Source organism: Typopeltis vanoorti, chromosome 3, assembly GCF_054136105.1.
Source record: "Typopeltis vanoorti isolate ZY-2024b chromosome 3, IOZ_Tvanoo_1.0, whole genome shotgun sequence".
NCBI lineage: Eukaryota > Metazoa > Arthropoda > Arachnida > Uropygi > Thelyphonidae > Typopeltis > Typopeltis vanoorti.
The window spans coordinates 138,098,552-138,122,233 of NC_143551.1; the positions used below are offsets into that span (position 1 = coordinate 138,098,552).

General features: G+C 36.1%; 1 protein-coding gene across 7 annotated transcripts in view; it reads left to right on the plus strand.

The window, feature by feature from the left end:
• LOC150108596 (uncharacterized) overlaps nt 1-23,682 on the plus strand; it is a 220,890-nt gene that overhangs the window by 123,942 nt on the left and 73,266 nt on the right. For 6 of the 7 annotated variants that reach the window (XM_090416039.1, XM_090416038.1, XM_090416045.1 and 3 more), the window contains exons 3-6: nt 3,624-3,727; nt 4,485-4,580; nt 16,565-16,642; nt 21,115-21,168. In XM_090416039.1, the coding sequence (XP_090272165.1) occupies nt 3,624-3,727; nt 4,485-4,580; nt 16,565-16,642; nt 21,115-21,168 (332 nt within the window). The remainder of the gene's footprint in view (nt 1-3,623; nt 3,728-4,484; nt 4,581-16,564; nt 16,643-21,114; nt 21,169-23,682) is intronic. The other variant, XM_090416044.1, reaches the window with a different exon arrangement.

Here is a 23,682-nt window from a genome sequence, read left to right on the forward strand (position 1 = left end):
CAACTTGGATATCCTTGATACGTCACTTCCCACCAAACCATCACTGACGCGGGGTGATGACCTCTCTGAATCCTGAGAGCTATGCATGGCAGCACGTGCCATAACTCTCAGGATTCATCTGATGGGCCGACTGGAAGTCCCGATCTGAATCCGTTGAACTTCAAATTGTGGTCGGAGCTTGAGAGAGTAGCCTGCAAGAAACATCGCCAGTCTGAAGGTGTATTTTTGAGCTAGGGGTGCAGCCTTTCCGTTGGATGTTGTGCTTGTTCCCATCGATATATAGCCTCACAGATTTTGGGCGTGCGTGAAGGCAAGAGGGAAGCGTTTTGAACATTGAGTGCTACTATATGCATGTTATACATGCGCTGTATGGTTTGTATGCGCTGAAAGCTGTAAATGATTTACTGATAGATTAAAGGTTTATGCGATGTTCAAGTTGTATTTATGGCTAGACTGTGTATTTTATGTTATGCAAAACTCAAAAACCAAAGTTTCCGGGACAAAACCCCTCTACCTACGTATGAGACAGACTAACTCACCACTTGATTGAAAAAGACCTGATAAAAGTCCCTCACGTCGTGGAATAGATTCGAACTCGGGTCTTTTCACTTAAAGAGCTTATCTGTACCAAATGAATTACAGAGACTAACCTCATGCTAATAGTAGTAATTCAGCTCAGATCTACAGTGAGATGATATCAACAGATGTCTGCTCAAGGACAGCTGCAATAATTTGAACCTCGTTGTTAAAAAGTTTGGAGACTCCGCTATTAACCAACTTCGTTCTTGGTTTGTGGATGACAGGTCTGTAACACACTCGTGTCTTGTCATGCTTGGAAACATCAGTTTCCAATTTGTGGCCCTTGATCTTCTGGACTAGACAAGAAATGGCACACGAAATTGATCACTTTAATATTACGTCTACAAACTGGAAATAAGCTATGTGTAATGTTTTGAAGAAACTAGCTTTAAAATGTGGTTTGCTTATTTGATGTAATTCAGACTTGTTAACACTGAGCTGTGCATAATAAACACAGCAAAATCTTTCCATTAACGACATCTTTATGCTTCCTCTACATACGATATACAGTGCAGAGGAAGCATAAAAATGCCTTCAATCGTGTGGTCCTCTTCCGAGATGTGCCAATTTCAGTGGCGTAGCTAGAGCTTTTGCCGTCCGGGGCGGTTCCTGAGTTTGCTGCGCCTCTCAATACACACCAAAAAATATCACAAAAAGTCAAAACGACGGGAAATAAATTAAAACACTATGTTTATTTTAGTTGTAAGTATATTGTTAAAAACTATTAAGTAATAAAAATTACTAAGTTAACATAAATAAAAAAATTTATTTTTCGACAATTCTGTCTCACGTGAAAAGTGCCGCTGGGGCGGAATTCCCCCTTCTCCCCAGCTACACCACTGGTCAATTTTTCTTTTTTTATGCAAATCCCATGCACTAAGGTTGCAGACATAGGTCTGCAACGGTGAATGGAAAAAGAGGTAGATAATTCCGGAACCTTGCTCTAAAATTTTTTTTTTTCAACCCACCTATTTCCAGTAAGGAAGGTGGTGATGTCGCACTTTATGATGAAATTCGCCTCCTGCTTAAAAGACATTCACGAACATCAATGCACGCGGTTGAATTGAACTCGGGCTATTTGTTAAAGAGCCGAAAGCGTTATCCATTCGGTCAATGGCGGACAAGTAGTTGTGGACTCAACTTCTTGTAGTCCTAACTTTGATTTGTGCCAGTTGGCAACGATTTTTACGTTATCTCATCGTTGACCACAGCAATAATTTTCAGCTGTGTTGGAAGTAGCATTTAGAAGAATCCGGTATACCATACCAAAAGAACAAAAATCTACTGAAGAAATTATTCCCACAACATTGGGGTGCCTGAATTGTGAAGCATCTAAAAGCGTTTAGAGGGGAAAATCTTTTGTTGAGGAACCTCTCCTATGGTGTCATATTGTGTAAGTAGATTGTTCATGTTGAAAGTTAGATTCGGTCTTTATCAACTATAATTAACACAACAGATATTTGGATTATAAGATTATTATTTTGTTAGCGAAACTAGTCAACGAAATTGTACATATATGTATTAAACCTATGTTCTTATAATCCAAATATCTGTTGTGTTAATTGTGTAAGCAGATTTGTATATGGCTGTTGTGCAGTAATGATGCACCGAGAAATGCATGGGACAAATTATTTGTTAAGAAGGGAGTTTATTTTTAATATTTGAAATTCGATGGCAGAAGAACAAGATCTGAAACTATCGCCATGAAAAAATATTAACTGCTATAAGCTTACATTGCCAAAAACATTTGATTTTTTTTTTTTTCGAATTGTAATCAGTTTTCATTGAATGAATTTTTTAAGAGTAAACTGAAGAAAAAAGAACAGGTTTAGATGATCACGAATCTTAACTACAACCAGGAGGGAGTCAGATGCACTGGATGAAAATATCGTGCTCACGATATGCATTTTGGAAAATTATTCGCAAGATGAAACATAATGCGTCTCCTAAACAACACAGCCTGACCCCTTCAATTTTTTTTTTTTTTTTTTTTTTTTTTTTTTTATTTTTTTTTTAATTGAAGTGCACGGTCTGTCGTACTGCCCATATGATTCTCAAGTCCCACAGTTACGCGTTGAAGAAACTGTAGTCTATATGTACTAACCATAAGGTACGACCAATTATGTCTTAAAATGCTGAATAAGAGGCGACTCTCTAAGAAGACAGGTCACCATATTTCGTCAAAATATTTCTTGCCAGTCTTTACATACTAACTCGATTTATTCTCAAAATCGCACCTGCAGTATTTTTAGTTTAATTGATTTATATGTCCTCATAAGTAATTAAGGAAGGCCAAATTTAGTGATCTGAGAGATCACATTTACATTTTTCTTTTTTCGCTGAAAATTTTCGCATAGCATGAGTATTATTATTCCTGTAGAATGACAAGGGCCAGAGATCCATCAATCAACGGGAGCAGTGGACGCTCGCCTAGGACTGTAGAATTTTAGGAAGTCTTACTGCTGTTGCTTTGTGTTCATGCAATTTGTAATCGATGAGATATTACATTAAATAATATTATTATATTAAAAAATTCTTTTTTTATTTTCGTTTTTGTTTTTCATTCATATAAGTGGGGAAGCATTCACCTGTGCTCTGTTTCCAAATATGTGCTGCTGCACTTGTCACTCTTGTTGAAGCAGTCTCTTGCATCGCTTTCAAGTAGACAAAATAAATAAACGCAACTTCTTGCCACACTTTAAACGGGGAAAGGCATGAGACGTAAACTATGTAACAATTAGAAAAATTCTTAAGCAAATCTTAATCTTGTAGAAAATCTTAATCTTATTGCAGTGATTAAAACTACTAGATATTAGCAGAAATATAAAATTCCTTTGTTGAAAATTTAAGTACTACTTGAAATAAGTTGAAAAACAGTGATAGTTAAATGGATGAAATATTTTTCTGGCAGTTCAAGAGGCGAAGCTGTTAATGTAAGTTTTTACTTGTATTTTTGCTGTAGATATTAAAATATTAGATATCTTCACTCAATTTAATTAAATTTTTTTTTCACTCAATTTATCCTTATTTCTATCTTTCTTTAGATTACTCCTGCGCTCTGCTGGCTGACATTTTACTCCAAGGTCATCTCTATATTACTGATAACTTCTTTGCATTTTATTCTAACATATTTGGCCGGAAGACACAGGTAACTTTCCTCTCTCATAAAAGAAAGTTCTTTGACTTTTTTCCCGTAAGTTCCCTAGATAGTAGTGCATATAAATGTCAATGGTTTCCCGTAGCCCTAGAGGTAATACTATAAAGTGATACTATAAATGTGATACCCAGATTCCCCCCCCACCTCTTACAATGGCAACAATTCATATTCAACTTTGGAATGTTAGGAGCCTGCACTGTGCTAGTGCAGCTCCTAACATTTCTAAAAATAAATAAAAAGGAATTTAAATATTTTTCAAAGAAAGATATAAGTCCTACGAATTTCGATCACTGCTTCTATTACTAATACTAAATTCTCAAAACTTACTTTATCTTATAAACAGTTACTAGCAACATCTTCCGATCCTGTGTGTTCTTATTCTGTGTCCGATGTTTTTTTTTAAAACGTAGTTGACTTAGAAAACTACGTATCTGTGTAGATGATTTGTCGAGTCATCTGAGAGTTGAATATTTGGTAGTTTTCTCTCCAGGATACTTGGGTTCTTCTGATTCGGTCAGGACGCTCACTTGAAAGTGATATATGTTAACTTGAATGTAGATATATGTTAACTGATTTTCACATAATCATCTCGCAAAACTATTCCTCTGGACAACAAGTGAAATTATTTTTATTATGAACGTTTGTTCTAAAAGAATACATGTGGTTAATATCCAAAGTAACTTTTAATTACTTAGCAATTGTTCGTTACTGTAGAAATAGATTTGCATAGCTAAAAATTGTTTTTCAGATCCTCCTCCCTGCCTGTGATGTTATCAAAGTGACCAAAGAACGCACTGCGAAAATAATACCCAATGCTGTGGGAGTGTATACAGAAGAAGGGAAAGTGAGTATACTTTACTGCTTTTATGTGCTTATATTTTAGGTGTAAGGTTATAAGGCCACTTGATAATCATAACAATTAGTTATTTTTAAGAAATAAAATTAATTATGGGGAAATGACTATTGCCTTAATTTAGCTGTTCGGTAACTGATTGGTCATTGAAAAATGCATCACCATCAGATTGGAGTGTTATTTCTTATTCAATACTGAATTGTAATATGACTACTTCATTAACTAAATTGAGCCTAAATATAAAACTCAAAATTAGAAATAACGAGTATCTAAATTTCCAACTTTGTTAGTTTTGATAAACCTGACCCACGAAATGCTGTGAGCAATGGGAATGTTAGTATTATTCATTAAGTCGGATACTACTCGAGAAGTACCTTCAGCATGTTTTTGCGTGTTGCAAGTAGTTACGAGAGACTGTTCGCGAAATATTTTGATATCTAGATTCTGATGACCTGATATCAGCCAATATCCATTTAATAGTGATCAGAAATCATTTCAGACAGCCATGTATTGCGTTTTATTCAACGCAAGATAATCATGCTAGCTAGTTGCTTTTTTCAGGAATAAATCCCATTTGTACTATACTAGTTTCTACTTTCTGTAATAACCTTATAAAACAATATCTTCAAAATGAATGAATTTCTTCATATTATCCGAACTTTATCTAGGGCTACTATTCATGGTTTTTATTAAAATAAGTTTTGCAACTTTCCTTTCTGATAATTTTATTTCTCTGTGTACTGATCTTCTAGTACAATGTTCTAAATTAACTGGAATTGCATCACAACTTCTATCTCTCGTTATCAATGCTTCACAATGACATTAATACTGCTGTAATGAAGGATGACGTGGATACTATAAAACTGATGCTTAACAAACCTTCGCGGAAAAATTATCAGCTTTGTACTGTGTTAACAACATCTCTACTGTAGGACTTGCAGCTTGTGATAAGCTGAATACAATTAAACTAGTGCTTGTTTTGATGAGTGAACGCTTTCCAGTTGCTGTTCCGAAACAGAAAAATTAATCTCTGATGAATCCTCTAGAAGGTGGTCATATCAAAGTTGCTTAAGCAGCAGTTATTTATTCATTGTACAAGGTAACTTGCACTTCTTGCCCTTCCATTTCAGAATGGTATCGCTGATGTTAACTGCAAGTGCTACCAGCAGTGGACGACCCACCACACTCTCCGAACATGACCGTAAGTGTTACAAAGGATAATATGTAAAACCATCAGGCAAAGTTTTGGGCATCGACTGAAACACGAATCTTCAAAAAATAAAATAATTCAGAACTGAAACTCGCACATGGATTTTCCATGGGAGGACCACAACATGCAAGCCTCACATTATCCGAACCAATATGCAGCATCGTCTTCAGTGGTGCAAAGAGTGTGTATGGTGGAACGTGGAAGCTGTGTTAGGGAACGATGAATAAAGCCACATTTACCGAGGAGATGGACGGGTGTGGCGGATGCCCGGTGAACGTCTCTTACCAGAATGAGTAACCTCCCACGTATGAAATTCGGAGGTGGTGGTGTGATGGTACGGTCCTGGTTTGGCCTCGGATCTCTGTGGTGCCACCAACATTGAACTCCAAGAGGTATCTGGACAATGCAATGCTTCTTACTTTGTGGTGTTTCTACAGAACTGTCATTGTCTTTCAGCAAGACAATGCACCGTGTCATAAGGCTGCTGCTGCTATAATAGTGTGGTGAGTGTAGGCATGAACGTCGCCGCACTTGACCGGCCTCTACAGAGTTCTGATCTCAATCTTATTAAACAACTATTTGATGTTCAGTAGGATTGAGTAACTGTAGCGTCTGGTGAAGTCAATAGACGTCTGCTTTACTATATGAAGAATGGCCCAAAATCTCCGTTAATGGCTATCGTATGCTTGTGGAAAGTATGCCCTGTTGGATTGCTGCAGTCATCGCAGTGAAACAACGTCCTACATCTTAAGGTGGGCACCATGTTGTTTTTTCTTTACACTATAGTGGTCATTGACTTCTTCCCAAGCAGTGTATATCTTCAACAGTGAACATGGCATTTAGCTATGTAGTAATTGAGAAATTCAGTACTGACTGTACGAAATAAGCGATCTTGTGAATTCTGTATTCGATTCTAGTTCATTTCTTAATGAAATGAAATCTTATCCCTATCATTGAGCACATTTTTAAACATTCTACTTTATCCTAAAATTCTTGACTAAAGCAGACTACCAACTCCAGTTTTCTGCACTTTCATTTAAGTATATTCAGTGATCCGATTTCTTAAATGGTCAACTCCATTTATCTGGAATCTGATCTCCCCCCCCCCCCCATTCTTATCAAAATTGTAAAATGTAGTGTGTAGGGGCACAACACTGTATATTGTTCTTTTGTTGTACTAAAATCCCTGTTTGACTACACTTAGAAAAACAGTATCTAAATTTACAGCAATAATTTTACTACTGTATTAGTTAGTAGATATAACTGTTAAACCGAAATTTTGAGTGATGCTCATCCTGCACATTAAAATTAGCACTTTTACTCATTTAAAAGGCATCGAATCCAATTATTCGGTTTTGTGAAACGTTCATTGATATCAGTTGGTTCGCCAATGTAGCTTCTGTGACGATTTAGTGTTCAAATCTGCTTCAGTATTCCATGTCTGTGAAAGACATGAGAACAGCGACAATTACCAAACTATGCTTGAATTTCAGAGCAAATTAAGGACTCAACTCTATCTAGTCTAAAATAATTAGAATCCGTATTGTAGAAATAGAACAGGCTCTCATTATTTGGCTAAAGGAAAAACTAATCTTCGAGTATCTGGTTAACTAACCATAAATTAACTTAGAGTGAAATATTCTAGAAAGCATTAAATAACGAAGTCAGAATTGCGTAGTATTTTAAGCGATATATTTTTATTTTAATATTGGTGAAAATTATATGACAGCGACAGAAATTTAACCTTTTATAAAATTGTTTTGCGATGTAAACATTTAATTGATGATTGGTGATAATCATCACCAATCATCAATTTCTTAATATGTACCATCAAAGTATCCAGGTTACGATGACAGCACTACATGATTAAGTTTACACTATTATTAATATTCTATCAACAATTTACAAACTACCGGTGGAGATTGAACTGCCTACTCAGTCTTCAATAGCTGGATAGGGTATAAAGGCCTCGCCTACTCCCTATTACGGAATAAGAAGCGTTAGCTGATTTATTTTATTTATCAACAATTTTCCTCCAAATTATTCTATTACTCCAATATTATATCTACCATTTCGTGCTTCCGATGCACTTCTGATTGAATCAATCCACCTAGACTTTGGTCTTCCTCTGGATATTTTTCATACCGTCTTGACTTATTTTCCCATTGTGCCCAGATTTGGTCACCTAGGTTTCTTCTTGATGGGGAGGAGGTGGAGAGGATCCAGAGGCGAGTGACCAAGATGATAGCACGTCTGTGGAATGAACCTTATGAGAACAGGTTGAGGATTTGTGGGTTGCAAAAATTGGTTGATAGGCGGAGGAGGGGAGATATGATTGAGACATTCAAATTACTGAAGGGTTTCTATAAAATTAATTCAGAAGATATTTTTGAGAACAGGGCTGGTTTTGGGAGGACTAGGGGACATCCATGGAAACTGGGTAAAAGTGTGGTTAGTAAAGAGCTGGGTTAGAGCTGGGTTCTTTACTTTTAGAGTAGTGAATGAGTGGAATGCGCTCCCTGAGTCTGTGGTGGATGCTATGACAGTGAATGAGTTTAAGGCGAGGTATGATAGATACTGTATGAATGTCGAATAGTTGTGATGAATATGACTTGGGGCCTCCCTCGATGAGTCTAATGACTCCCTGGAGTTGCCCGTCATAATAGTAATAATAATAATAGTAATTTTGACTAAGCTTTCATAACCTATTCTACTTAGGCTATACTACCTTAAATTTCCTGCTTACACATTCTTTGAAGGCTAAGAATGTCAAGTTCCTTTCTAATATCTTCATTTTAATGATTCTGTCACTGATGCTATCGGTTCACACTCCTAATTTTTCTCAACTCTCATATCTGTGGTTCTAGTCTTTGATCAGGTGCTTTATTTCTAACAAAACTTACAGATCCATAACTGAAAAATGGTCTGAACACTGTTTTGTATACTACTAGTCTGGTGTTTTGGCTAATTTTCTCATTCCACATAAATTTATTCAGCGATTATCCATAACCATATTAGCATTGCTTATTCTGTTGTCCATTTCCATATTTAACTTGCCATCTTCACTAAAAACTATGCCTAAATAGCTGAATTTTTTTTTGTTCTATAGGCTCTCCATTCTCTATGTTCTTACATTTCATACTTTTGGACGTTTTTATTGTTGATTTTCATGCCAAATTTGTAACAGCTGTCATTCAATTTAGTTAGAGAATCCCCAAGACTGGCACTAGATGTTTTTTTGAAGTACTCGTACATCGGCAGCATAAGCAAAAAGCTAAGCTTGACATCTCCAATTCTAAGATCAGGCCTAATGCCACTCTGATAATGTGATCCATATAGATGAATAAGAGTGGAGGTAATGTGTATCCTTCTCTTACCCCTGATTCTACATCAAAGTATCTTTCTGTATTTCCTTCAATTCTAACTTTCAACTTAAATGTAGACTACATATTATTCTGTATGATGTACCCTTTACCCCATATAATTGTAGAGCTTTTCTCTGGGCACCTTGTTATGTCTTTTCGATATCTACAAAACTTAATTACAGATCTTTGTAATATTCCCATGATTTCTCAACAGTTTGTCTTAAAGTGAAAATCTGATCTTAACATCTATTTGACCTGAACCTAGCTTGTTCTTCTCAAAGTTTCTTTTCCACAATCCTTCTCGACCTTTTTTCAAGTATGTTTGCATAAATCTTACCAGGAACACTCAGTAGGGAAATACCGCTGTAATTTTCATATTCAGCTTTATTTCCTTTTATATAAATGGGAGTTATGAGAGCTCTACTCCATCATATGGAATTCGCCATTCTGATCAGGCCCTCTGAATTATGCAGTGCAGTCACTGCAAAACTTTTATAACTCCCTACCTGAGCATTTCTGGACGAATAACATATACTCCAGCTGTCTTTCCACATTTCAAGTTTTTGATGGTTTTTCTACCTCAGAGGAGTACATGTTAAGTATGACATGTAGTCCTCTTAAAATTTTTTTAGTACGGGCATGTCACTTCTTGTTTCGTTTAACAGTTTAAGTAATTACTCCAGACATCTAGGATATCCTTATCGTCAGTTTTCATGTCACTTTTATCATCTTTTGATTCCTTTTACAGTACTATTTCCTTCATTTCTAAGCTTTTCCAATAGCCTTCAGAACATTTCGCCACCTTCCTGATATTTATTTTCTATATTCTTACCCAAGTCCTTCCATGACTTTCGTTTAGCTACTTTTACACATAGCTTAGATCTGACATTTTTCTTTATATTCTTTTAGGGAATATGCAGACTTATTTGCTATGCTTTCCTATTTTCAAGCTTGCTTGTTTAACTTATTTTGTCCACCATAGTTCTTATTTTCTATCCTTGCAGACAACTTCACCACATGCCTGCCTGGCTATCTGAATTAATATCTTCAGAGTTTGCTACTGAGACTCCAATGTTTTGTTCTCGTTTTCAATCTATCATTTTTTCTTCAATAATGTTTATATAGTCGAGTCTACAGTTTACCCGTGAAAGCTGGTCAATTTTCTTACATACTGATCTTTTCAATGTATCCATTTTTATCCTGCTTAGCACTAAATATGGTCACTTCCAATTTCAAATCCTCTATCCCAGCGTTTCTCAACTTTTCTAAGCCCAAGGACCGGTAAAATGCCTAAAACAATTCTACGGACCACTAAGTCGTGTATTTTTTTTAATGTATGTGGGGATTACCAACATTTACATATACAACACATATACATATTATATTTACATACAGCATTTTACATATACATAAATATTTACAAATATATATGGAAACATGATTAAGTTAGAAGTAAACGATTAAAAGTGTATCATCACTGAACAAAGTTTTAATTTTTATTAAACAAATAAAGGTATCAGTTTCCGATTTGCTGTGGGCAAATGAATGGGTATGTCAGCGCCGTCCTGCTGAAACTCCCATTGATCTGCCTACAGCAACTTTTATATTTTGTTATCCCCATCCATCTACCCACACTCATAAGCTCACCCCCACAACATTTTTAGTGCCGTTGGTACTATGGGGAATGTGAGCGGCGTCTCGCTGATACCGTCATTCATCTGCTCCCAACGTTAATCTTTAATTCCCATTCGTCTACCAACAGCAACTTTTATATTTTATGTTATCCCCATTCATCTTCCCATACTCATGAAGCTAGCCCCACAACAACTTTTAACTTCACGCACTCTCAGATTTGACCTGTGACATGTAAGCTGTTCCATTTGCTAAGTGCGTTGTGAGACAAGGGAAAAATGTTATCTTACTCCATAATACGAAATACGAACTTGACATCCATGGATTCCATCATGGATGACATCCCTTATCCTGTCGAAACCATCCCCCTGCATATACCAAAAATTTCACTCAAAACATCCCAAAGCCATTAATGCCCTTCCCCATCCACACACACACACACACACACACTTCCCGCCATTACCACTCGCCTTATTTCACTGAGGAGTTTTCCATGACCAGCAAAAAATTTAAGACAGCCTGTTATGTGAGGTCCTTCCCGATATCTATAAACAGTTCAACCCACAATGTCAGTCGCAAAGTGCCATCCACGTGGTCGGGCGCATTTTCCTACCAGCGACCGTATGCCATATATACCATACACATGTGATTTGTACTAATTGTGTTATGATGATGGTTTTAATTATATCCGTCCTGTTTTATCCAGAGGTACAACAGTGGTCATCGTAAATCTGGCAAATTCATTAATCGTGTGGTGGTTTTATTTATATCTGTCCTGTGTGCTGCTTGTATTTGTTACGTTGTGATGTGTGTTTCTGTACAATCCATGACTGTACGGATGTTGTCTGCATGCGATGGATTCGGTGTGCTCGGCCGCATATTCCCGCAAGCGACCGTACGAGATACGGAACTTCGCTAAACGGGATGCAGGCAGCTATCCTCCTTGCCAGCAGAGCTAAGTCGCACCATGACATCACTTTGCATAACTTTCGTTTCATCCCCGATTTTGGAAATGGATTAATTCCAAAACCAGTAACGAGATGAATCGGAAACTATAGTCAAAATAAATAATATGATATAATTATGTTACTACTTACTTTTAATGAGATGGTTCAGCTTCTTGGCCTTTGCAGAGTTGCTGGATATCTGGCTCAATATTGGCCAACTTCAGTCGAAGATCGGCACACACACTAAGGCGATTTCTGTATTTTTGTTTTTTTTATTTGAAGGAGCGATGAAAATCCTTTCTCACAAACATAGGTGGTATAAAACTGCATAACGATTTTCAGTGCTTCTTCAGATAATTCGGGATCTCGCCTTGACTTCTCACTGAAGGCGAGATCCAGAATCGAGCCAAACCAAGATCATGGAATTACATTTTAAGCCCACTTGAAAGCTCGATTAACTGTTCTTTTTTCGATAACGAAAGTTCGTCCTCATGACTGTAAGCCTGAAATTGATCTTGAACCCACAGAAATTTCTTATAAAAATTATTCGGAAAATATGTTTCAAAATTCTGTTTCAGAGTTTTGAGGTGGTCACAAACCCTTTTCAGAAACTCAGAATCAATAAAATGATCATTTTCCACTAAAAAGGATTCCAATGTTGTAAAAGGTGCAAATTGTGTCTTTTACATAATTAATCCATAAAACCGATTTTTTCTCGAATGCCTTTATTTTGTCGTAGGCATCAAGAACAATTAAAGAATTTCCCTGAAGGGAGAGATTTAGTTCATTTAATTTCGAAAAAAAAATGTCTGAAAGATAGGATAGTGTTGATAACCATGCTTTGTCAACAAAGAGTGATGCAAAATTAGAATTGCATTCATTTACAACCAATAAAACTTCGTGCCTTAATTGAAATGAGCTTGTTAGTACTTTGCCCCTGGAAATCCAGCGAATTTCAGAATGAAGCAAAAGTTATTCACTGTCCATTTCATTGCAGAATACTGAAAATAACCTGTTATTTAGCGGTCGAGCCTTAATAAAATTAACTAGCTTTACAGCGTTATATAGCACAGTTTTAAATTCTTGTGTCATTGCTTTGGAGGCCAACCTTTCCCTATGTATGAAACAATATACCCGATTCATATCCGGAGCCACTTCCTTGACCATAGAAACAACCCCAGTATGTCTGCCTGTAAGGGTGTGACTCCATCCAAGCAGAAGCCCATGCATTTTCCCCACTGAATCCCTTTGTGTATTATGTAATTATTGAGAGTGTGAAATATTTCTTCTCCAGTTGTTCGGGATGAAAAAGTTCTACAAAACAGAATATCGTCATGAATGTTGTTATCATGCGCATATCTTACGTAGCATATTAACTGCGCATCATCTGTAACAACAGGAGTCTCGTCTATTTTTAACGCATGATAAGGGCTTTTCTTAACTCTTTCGATTAACTGAGATTCTACGTCACCTGCCATATCATTAATTCTGCGACCTACAGTGTCATTGAAAGAGGAGTCAAATCAACATATTTTAGTAACTTGTGCCAAACATAGTTTTTACACATCTTTTATAGCTGGAAGTAGTAAATTGTCCCCGATAGAATGAGGTGTCCCTGTTTTCGCTATGCCCAAACTTAAGAAATAGATGCTTCCAGTGCCTTATTATTAATCGAACCCATGCCGAAACTACATCTTTCCCATGATTTAATGTCGCTAAGCATCGCTGAAATTGGCTTCTTCTTTTTTTTTTTTTTTTTTTTTAATTTGCTTATTTTTCACATCATATTTAGTTTCTAAATGTCGGAGTGTCGCAGGTTTCATGCACTCATTCGACAACACTTCATGACAAAACATATTGAGGTTTCTGTTCACTTTTATCTCCACACCAAGTAAACCCGAATTCCAAATATGAACTGTTTTATTTCCTACTGTATTTTTTCTTTGAACTGCTTGTTTCTTCTACTTTAATAGTATCAGATTTATTCGCCATTACAACACGTTATCACAATTAGGGTTAGCATCACCTGTTTCATTTGCTCTTCTTTTCAAAGTCCTAGTTCTAAGCCACTTTTCCATTATTAAAAAACCTTTCCGAAAAATATATAAATATGTAAATACTCGGATTAACTCACGACAAAGTGCTAAATGATACTTTGTCCAAGTATCATTTAGCACTTTTGAAAGTATACTGCGCCTTGGTTGAAGGAAGAAAACCTTCAGTAATAAAAATCAATAAACAACAAGCAATTGGTCGGATAACACATGTTCACTTCAAATCTGTCCGCGCCGTTAGTCTAGTGGCTTTGCACTTCGCAACCATATGCCTGGGAAAGGAGTGTCCTGGGTTCTATTCCCGTAGCCGACGTGAGGAGCTTAAGGATTTTCCTCAGCCATAAATAGAGGCAGATCTTCCTGGACTAACAGGAAGATCTGCCTCTATTCGACTAGAAGAATACCAGTCTTATATTCAGTACCTTTTAAACCTGAACAGTCTGGACTTGCAGAACATGCCATCTTAACCAGACATAGCGCCTCCGTAGCGCAATTGGAAGAACAACGGTATATTGCGCCCTTCGATTGGAATAGGCCTAAGTTCGATTCTCATCGCGACGGGAGGAATCTTTATCTGGACGATTTCAATCGAAGGTGAGTTAGCCGACCTCATACAGAGGTAGTAGGGTTTTTCATCCCGCATACAGACAACTCGGCCCTTCAGAACACATGCAATTTACAGCCAAAAAATACTAGTTGTGGTAGTGGTGGAGGTGGGCGGTTGATGGAGATGATTCGTAGTAGAGGTTCGATGTAGTGGTTGAGACAGTTGTAGGTGTCCTCCCGCGATGAGTCTTCGGACTCCTTGGAGGTGTCATGAATAATAATAATAATAATAGAGTTCATTGGAAAAAGACGAGTCCTTCACAAAAGTCGGCTCCTCATAGAACGGCTTTATAAAGAAACATGTGAAACTTTACTCCACTCTCCTAACTTAAACAAATCTGATGGTTCTTCCTTTTGGAAGATAGTATTTTACAAATCAGCTAATCTTTCCTAACTTTTTATTGTATATATAGTTTTTTTTTTTTTTTTTTGTTAGGAAATTTTATTGACCTTTTTAGTTATCTTACACTAGCTCCTTAGGTGGCGCTTTTTGGAATTGTCAGTTATTGTTTAATTTGAGCTTAACTTGTACTGAAGATGCCTGTGACACACAGGTGAAAATTATATTATTAAAAAAAATCTTTTTACGTGAGATTTTCCGTCATTAATTTTGAATTTATGTCTACTCACAGTATTCCCTTACTTACTAAGAGTTGTTGCTAGAAAGATTTATGGTCCGATACAGTGTGTACTAGTGTGAAGGGGTTTATTTTTGCTGTTATACTCATCCCCGTCCAGGAGTATTCTGGGATGTACTTACTTTTCCTGAGGAGAGTGGGGGATTCGAGGCGATAGCGCTCTGGCGCCCCTCCTTCACTGTTTGGGGCCCTTAAATTGGCCCTCATTGTTTACCTCCCCACAGCCAGAGCTTCGTGTACCTGTGCATAAATAGTCAGAGTACTGTATAACTTTACTTTTTTAAGCAAAGTGTGGATATTAGATCCAGCATTATTTCAAAACCGAATGTAGAAACTATGAAAGTTTCGTAAGGTAAGTTGACCAGAGAGCTTACGTGTAGACACTCCCTGGCATTCATGAGTTGTCTTAGTGTGGACTACTTAAAAGACTTAGGCGCTGCTCAAGCGTCTATATACTGGACTTTTATTAGTCCAATTTGATAAGGTTTCATTGGCCTCCCAGCTATTTCGAACTGGTTGGTTCACTTCAAGGACCAGGCAGAAACCTTAAGAGAGTGAAAACTCTCGTTCAGCATAAGGAACTTGAAATGTCAGAAAAATGTAATTATTTCTACGCAACGACCGAGAGTTCGCTTACGAAAAATACATTTCTCTGACATTTCAAATTCCTTAGTTCTGAACGAGAGTTTTTGTTCTCTTAAGGTCTCTGAAGGGAACAAACCAGTTCGAAACAGCTGTCAGGCCAGTGAAACCCTTATCATAAAAGTCCAATATATAGATAGACGTTTGGGCGACGTCTACGTCTTTTAAATAGTCCACACTAAGGCAACTCGTGAATGCCGAGGAGTGTATTCCCGTAAGCTCTCTAGTCAACTTACCTTACGAACCTTTAATATTTTCTAGATTCGGCTTTGAAATAATGCTGGATCTAATATCCACTCTGCTTAAGTAATTTGCGTCGTCGAACTGAAACCCTTTTGGCTCTTTATTTTAGAAGTTACTTTTTTTTATCTGCTGTCAAGATCACTGAGTGTGTTTCGTAGCTTGTTAAGAGTAGATCTCTTAGGTGGTGTATGAGCTCTCGGCTGTTGAGTTGTATTTGTTAAGAGCCAATTTAAAATGTGCAATGAAAGAAAGCTTACCAAGAAGTTAATGTTGCCTGTCAATTTTTGTTAAAGTTCTTTTGCTACTCTTTTTGAACAGAAAGGTTTTAGACCTTTTATTTCGCTTCGTGAATAATATGTATTTTGGTTTTTGTTATTTTATTTATTTATTTTTTAACGTGGGAAGTTGAATGGGGTTTGCGATTTCGTAATCGCAGATAAATAACCGACATTCCAGCGTGAATTCTTTAGCTTTTCTTGATAATCCATTTACTTGTTCTTCACTCCAATAGTCTTATGTAATTGGGATGAAACTAGTATTATTCTTAATAAATTTATTTTCTGTTATAATGCTTGCAGTTAAACCATGTACCAGCAAAGTTTATATTCTAACACATTCCCCCCCCCTAATCCCTCTAGTACATCTTTGGTTCCCTGTTGTCAAGGAATGCAACGTATCGTCTGATGCACTACGTCTGGATGAAGTCTTTGGATCCGGTGAGTGTCGACCAATAAAACTAGTTTAGATTTCTTGAGTAATGTTTTTCTGGTATTCCTAATGCTAAAAATGAAGTTGAGATGAAATAATTCCTCCCATCTAGCAATTAGCACACCGGTATAACGTAATTAATTCAGGAGTAAATTTTGTTTATATTCGAGCTGATTGATGTAATTCTCCTGTTAGGCATATTAAATGTACAAGGTATATTAAATGCCTTGAAGCACTGATATATCCAGTTCAATATTAAAAGCAGGCTGTCATCCCCATATTATTTTTCACAGTAGAAACAGGCAATGAATCAATGTTTTTCAAATTTTTTTTCCCTTCCTATGGATGAATTTCGATCTCTATTTTTTTTTGTGGGGGGGGGGGGGGAATGCTACTGATATATTTATTCCTTTGTAATAAATATATCAGTAGCATTACAGGGCAAAGGTTACAGTAGGTTACAGGGCAAAGTAACTTGGCTTCTTATATACCTGCTTATGATAGGACTGTTTGCAATGTCTGTAAATTGCATGCATTCTTCTGGCTGGTTTGCCTGCTTTGTGAGATGAAAATATCCTACCATCCCTGTATAATTATAGTCAACTCGCTTTCCTCATAAAAGTTCATTTCCTAGCAAGGATTTTAATCCAGCTCTTTGTAACCAAAGGGAATTATCAATACTGAGCTAAGGAGGCTCTCAAAAAAATTATGATTTAAACTAATTCTTTAGAACTCATTACATGAAGTTTATTACCCAAGAAAGCTGACTAAATATACTCACTATTTCAGACAATATAGTATTTGAGACCAAAAGATGATAATAGTTGTTTGCTGAACTCCCTGGATGTCTATTAAAAATCCATAACTTTGGGCTGGCTATCTGTCATGGATAAGAGGAGTTTGGACATCTAGTCTTCAAAAATTATGCCTGGAAAGCTATTTTGGGGGGGGGGGGAGCAGAAGGCATTAGCAGATTTATTTTATCCTCAGTTCTGTAGATTCCTTACCAAGAATTGATAAAGTAAATGTTTAATATGAATAAGTAGTGGTTTCAGCATGTCGGCATATATTGGCAGGTGTCCATTCCATTATCTGATGAGCTGTAAGGAGCCTGTCGATGTTGTATAATAACTATAAACAATATTTATTGTTAACATCTGACCTCCATGGAGTCATCATGGGAGGTGCACACTGTCACACACAAAGCTCATCTAGCTGTGCCTTAAACTGCTTCCGTGTGTGTCTACATTCATAACACACTCAGGCAATGCATTCCACTCACTAACCACTCTCCATGCAAAGAGCCTACTCCTCACACCCTCTTTATACAGTTTCCAGGAGTGGTCTCTCGTTCTACTCCTCTCCCATTCTATGAAAAATTTCCTCCATATCAACCTGATAGCAACCCCTGACTAACTTGCGTCTTAGTCATACTACCTTTCCTTACAGGCAGAATAAATACATTCTGCCTGTAAACTGAAGCCAAAGTAACTTTCTCCAATACCATAAATTTTTCTGTCTCTTTTTGAAACCGATGAATGCATCAATCAAAACATTAATTTTTGCATTAAAACATTTTAAGTGTGATGAGAAACATAATTCATTGTACATTCATTCATTCAGATGAGCGTGTTATACTCTTCCTCTACAGCACATTTGGAGGAACAACATGACATATCCTTCATTTGATAAGAATCAAACCCAAATCTTTTCTGTAACAAGAACTTTATGCATTTTTTTTCAACTGAAGGTGAACTAACTGGTCTCTTATAGAGGTAAATCTGATTGCACCATCAGCTGTCTATAGTCATCTGCACTTGATCAACCCTCTTAATAGTAGATTGTGTAGTGCAGACTAGATTATATAATGTGGATGATAGATTATATAATATAGCAGCCTCCCACAATGACTTCCAGAACTCCAATGTCATATTTGTCCTTTCGAACAGGCATGTAACCCATCCGTAACTAACATAAACTCCTTGAAAAAAGGAGATGCTAGTTTACTGAAAGGCGGTGTGTAGTGTGGATAGTGTAATAAAAATCCTTAGTGCAGCAAGAATAACAATACAAGCTTTACCCTTCAGGTGGAATCTTTTGTGAGTTTTTTCAATTGAAAATAAGTTGCCAGTCTCATATAAAGTATTTTTTTCCTCTTTCTGCCTTCTTCCCCCATCTGGAACCTTGGATTTTTCCTTTCTCAAAACATGCATACTAGCCAAAACATGCAATTAACAAAAATAATCTTAAATGGTGATAGAGGGATAGTGTAGCAGCCTTCTCTGATAACTGTGACTCCATTTATCACACAAAAAACCTGCAGAGGATATGGCAAGTGAGCCACTTACCTCCAGTGCAAAGCTGACACAGGTAGCAAAATAGAAAGTCAAAAAATGACTTCTTTTCAATTAATTTGTGGAAATAATTTGCAGAACAACAATATGTAGATAGTTTATCTGGTTATACAGTTAAATATGATTCAAATCGCTTGAAAAAAAAAAGCAGCTGTAGAATTTGAATGGGTTAGAGATGTTTGAAGAAACTAAGTTTCAAACAGCTATGCACTGTCAGTTTTGCAAAAGTTAAATCAGCTGCATCCTTAGACTTCTACTGTAGATATAACATATCTATCATGCTGCACTTGATCTGCTGTCCTGCTTGTTCAAGCAAGTAGTATGACCATTTTCCAAACTGGCTTGTAGGTTCAAATCCCACAGGTAGATAGAAATATTTCGTAAATGAATTTTCATTACTTGGTGTGGGTACACACTCTGCTTATTTAGAGTGCCTGAAGCTTAAAAAGTACTGTTTTTTTCATGTACAGCAGGAGAAACAGATAATCCAACATTAGCCTACCCATGGTACTAAATGTAAGGATGTCAGTTTTTTTGGGGTGGGATTTGCATAAAAAAATGTCTAAAACAATAAGTTAGAAGAACAAGAAACGATCTTGCTACATACAAAGTAAGTCTTAATCACTTAAAGCATTTTACTATAAGAACTGGGGGGGGGGGGGCACTTTTTTCTTGTGATGCACAGAAATTGAATTCTATCACACAGAAAATTCTCCAGGGGTAACTGAACTCTACCCACTGGATAGGTATTTTTGGATATTAATTTCACCATAACTACTTTATTATGGCAAGAAAAATGTCTTCCATACTTCCTATTAGGCCCAAAGGATTGTTTCAGCTAAACATACATTTGGTATTCATAAACCTAATTCTTGCTAGATCATGTGGTAATTCCTGTCTTTATACTTTGCTGTTTTTGTCAGTATGTATGTTCTTGGCATGTAAGGTTTTACAATTTGGAAAACAACAATGGGATGTAGAGTACACACTTTAGTGGAGATACATTGGAGGAGATGCAGGAAATAAGAGATTTCTGGGTGATGGTAGATAGGGATCTAAACTTTAGAGCACACATTGTTAAATTTGAGGACAGTGCAACAAATTTTGGCAGTGATGTAGAGAACATCAACTTGAAGTAAGGAGATTCTGGTACCATTGCATAAGGCCTTGAATAGGCCACATATGGACAGCTCTGTGCAGATTTGGTTACTTGGTTTTTAAAAGAATGAATAGAATTGGAAAGGATTCAGAGGCAATTGACTAAGGTGATTTCTGGTCTCTGGAATGTTGAGTATGAAGAGTTTCAGAAGATGATGCAGCTTACAGCCTAATGGGTAGGATGAAGAGGAGGTGATATGATAATTGTTAATATGTTTAAAATTAATATTTGAAGAGATTTTACATAGAATGGTGGGAGATGGGGGGGACTGGAAGTGTAATTGAAAACTGTATAAGTTGAGTGTGAGCAGAGGAGTGAGAAATGTTTTTTTTTTACTTTGAAAGTGGTGAATGATTAGAATTCATTGCCTGAGAATGTGGCGTTTGCTGAGAACTTTTGTATGTGTTTAAGGTACAAAATGATAAGTTGTATGTATGACAGGGACTTCCAATGAATCTTTGACTCCCTGAGATCTGATAAGTCCCATGTATTCTGAAATGTTCGACTGAGGTTTTTTGTGAAGTAAATTTACAATAACAATTGAAACAATTCTTTTTTGCTGAATGAGATAGGAAGGGTTTCAGCTATTAATTTTGACTTTTCAAAACCGTTTTCAGAATTCTGGAGAGTCCAGAAATCTCACGTCTTGGAACTATTTAACTAAAATATGTGAAAAGTTTTTTATTAATGAATTATAATTCATACCACCACTTTTTGGTGGTCTGGGACTCAGGCTTATGCGTGAAGGACTACCCTGTGCCATAGCAGTTTTGAACTTGTCTTCATTTGCATGTGTGTAAATGACTTAGCAACATTGAACTACTGGAATTGTTGCTTTATTGGTCAATCATGCAGTGACTTTTCTTCTTTAATTGAAAAATTAAATTGTTTTAATTTTAAACTAATCATTAACATAATTTTGTTAAGACTCTGGTATGATGCATTTCCATCTTTTCTCTCTCTCTAGGAACTCTTACTTCAGGACGATACAGAGAGTGACAACACCTCCCTCCTTATGCCAGTAAGTGATAATTTAAATTTAGAAACTTAAAAATTAGAAATTATTTTTATTTTAATATTGAGCAGAATTTTATTTAATATTATGAGTTATTTCAAAAAATCCTACACACCAGTGGAATAATTGATTCAATTGTAAACTGAACTCTAAATAAGTTTTTTTTTTTTTTTTTTTTTCTGTTCTTGTTCTGCAAAATACCTCCATTGGAGGAAGAATCTAACTTGAGTTTCAGATATCATGCAGTTATCTGTTTATATATGAAGCTCACAACAAGAAGCAGCTGTAGCATACCTACAAGTTCTTATGATTGACCAGACTACAGGAAGTTTTGCAAGACATTTTGTGCCTGAAAATTTAAATGTTTGTTGTTGACATGAAATTGCATGTCTTTCATGTTTGTTTTACATCAAGTGGCTAATATTATGGAAAAGTGTGAATAGCTAGCCTCCTCCCCATGCCTCCAGTCTCCAAACATCCCTGACATGAGCTTGAAAAATTAGACAGCAGTGATATGACAAATGGAGATTAAGTTGAAGGCTTGTAAAGGACATCATTATTTTTTGTTCAGAAGTATGTATCATATAAGCAATAGAACTTTGAGCTGTATTTCATGTGAACTATGTAAAATTTGTCAGATCTTCATGTTTTTGTTATTTATTGATTAAAATAATCCTGTCACAAATTAAGGAATTGCACATAGAGATTTTCTTATTTTTATCATTTTTCACTTTGGAAGTAAGCTATAGAATATATTGCATCCAGATGTTAAGTACTGATCAAAATGTTCACATTCTTTGAAATTTGAGACTTTCTTATTATTGCAACTAGGCATTATTTAAATATTTCAGATGTTAAATATTAGCTTGGGTTCCAGCCATATACATTAATAAGAGGAAAATATATAATCCTTAACAAAAATGAGGTATGTAACCTCAATTTTATGCTAATCCCAATACTTACTGTTTTAATTTTAAAGAATAACCTATTAAAGGTTACATTTTATATTTTGACTCCTATGGCATCCTCAGATGGAGCATCTTGCATTATGTGAAATTATCAGGTAACATAAAGAAACATACTTTTGACTAAATTAACATGATTAGCCTGATGCTGCTCAGTGACTGAAAATTTTTTTAAAATATAAAGATTAATTACACTTAATTTAATGATTAGAAAAGAGACATCCTTTGTTTAGAACTGTTTTTATCAAACCAGGACTAAAAGTTTTTAATCATGGTTTGTAGATTAATTTTAGACAAGTATACACTGGAATTCTTTCAAATGGCAAGTTAGTCCTGAGAACTAATTATAGGTGGTCATTATATCATTAAATTCCTAATGTTTAGGATGTTTAAGGGAGTGTACAGTATACTATAACATGATTAAGTTTATGTTGATCATGAATTAAACTTGTTAGATTTAAGCACATACTATAAGAGTGATAATGTGCTGGCTAAAGGTTGATAAACAAGAGTGATGATTAGATTCTTTGCAAAGTCCTTTCACACTTTCATATGACAAACATTGGTTTCTAAATTACAGTGACAGATAATGGATGTAGATAAGTTGTTACTGTCAAAAAGGTTCTGTCATAATGCCTGAGGGTGGGGGGAGAAGAGTGTTTGAGGAGACATGCAGTGATGTGTGGACTTGCAGTTGTTTGCAAGTGATACAAAGTTGAAGAACTCAGGAGTGAAACTGTTGTTCTCCTGGAGGATCTTAATAATAATAATTATTATTGTTGTTATTCCTCTTTCTTTGACTCTTGCCTTTTCTCATGGGGAAAAGCCTCAAGAAGAAGATTTATTTTTCTTGCATCACTTCTTTCTTCTTAAGTATCTTCTTCAGTTTAGAGGTTAGCAGTCATGGTACATCAGAGTGTCTGTTCCTCTATCCTTTTAATCTTGTACTAGCTCTTGTTACCCATCCATTTCTTTAAACCATCAACTTAAGAAGTTCTTTGTTTACCAGGAGATCTTCTTCCCTCTAATTTTCCTTTCAGTATTTCCAGAAACGTTTTCCCTCATCATCCTGTGTGCCCTGCCATCTTACTCTCTTGATACATTCCTCCATGAGTGTTCATTTGGTTCCCACTAACTTCAATATCTCTTTATTTTATTTATTTTTCCTCCTTCCAAGAAATCTTCAGTGTGCTTGATGCATCAATTAGGTTTCATAATTCTCTTCTTTCACACTCCTCAGCCAGGTCTTCATACCTTCTACGTAATTTCTCTCAGCATTTCCATTTCTCTCAAGCACCTTTACCTTCATTTCATTCCGCATTCAGTCACACGACCATCTATCAGAACTACGAATTCTTCAAATGTGTGTTTAAACTTAAGTGCTGGTTTACACTCATAATTAAATTTCATGGAATAAATATAGCACAGAAAAATCTTCAGGAATACAATATTAAAACTAAATAACACAAACACACAACAATAAGTGGAAGAAATTTTCAGCTTTAAGTCCTATGATAGACACCCCTTTAAACTGAGGGTTTCTGTAAAGTAAGAA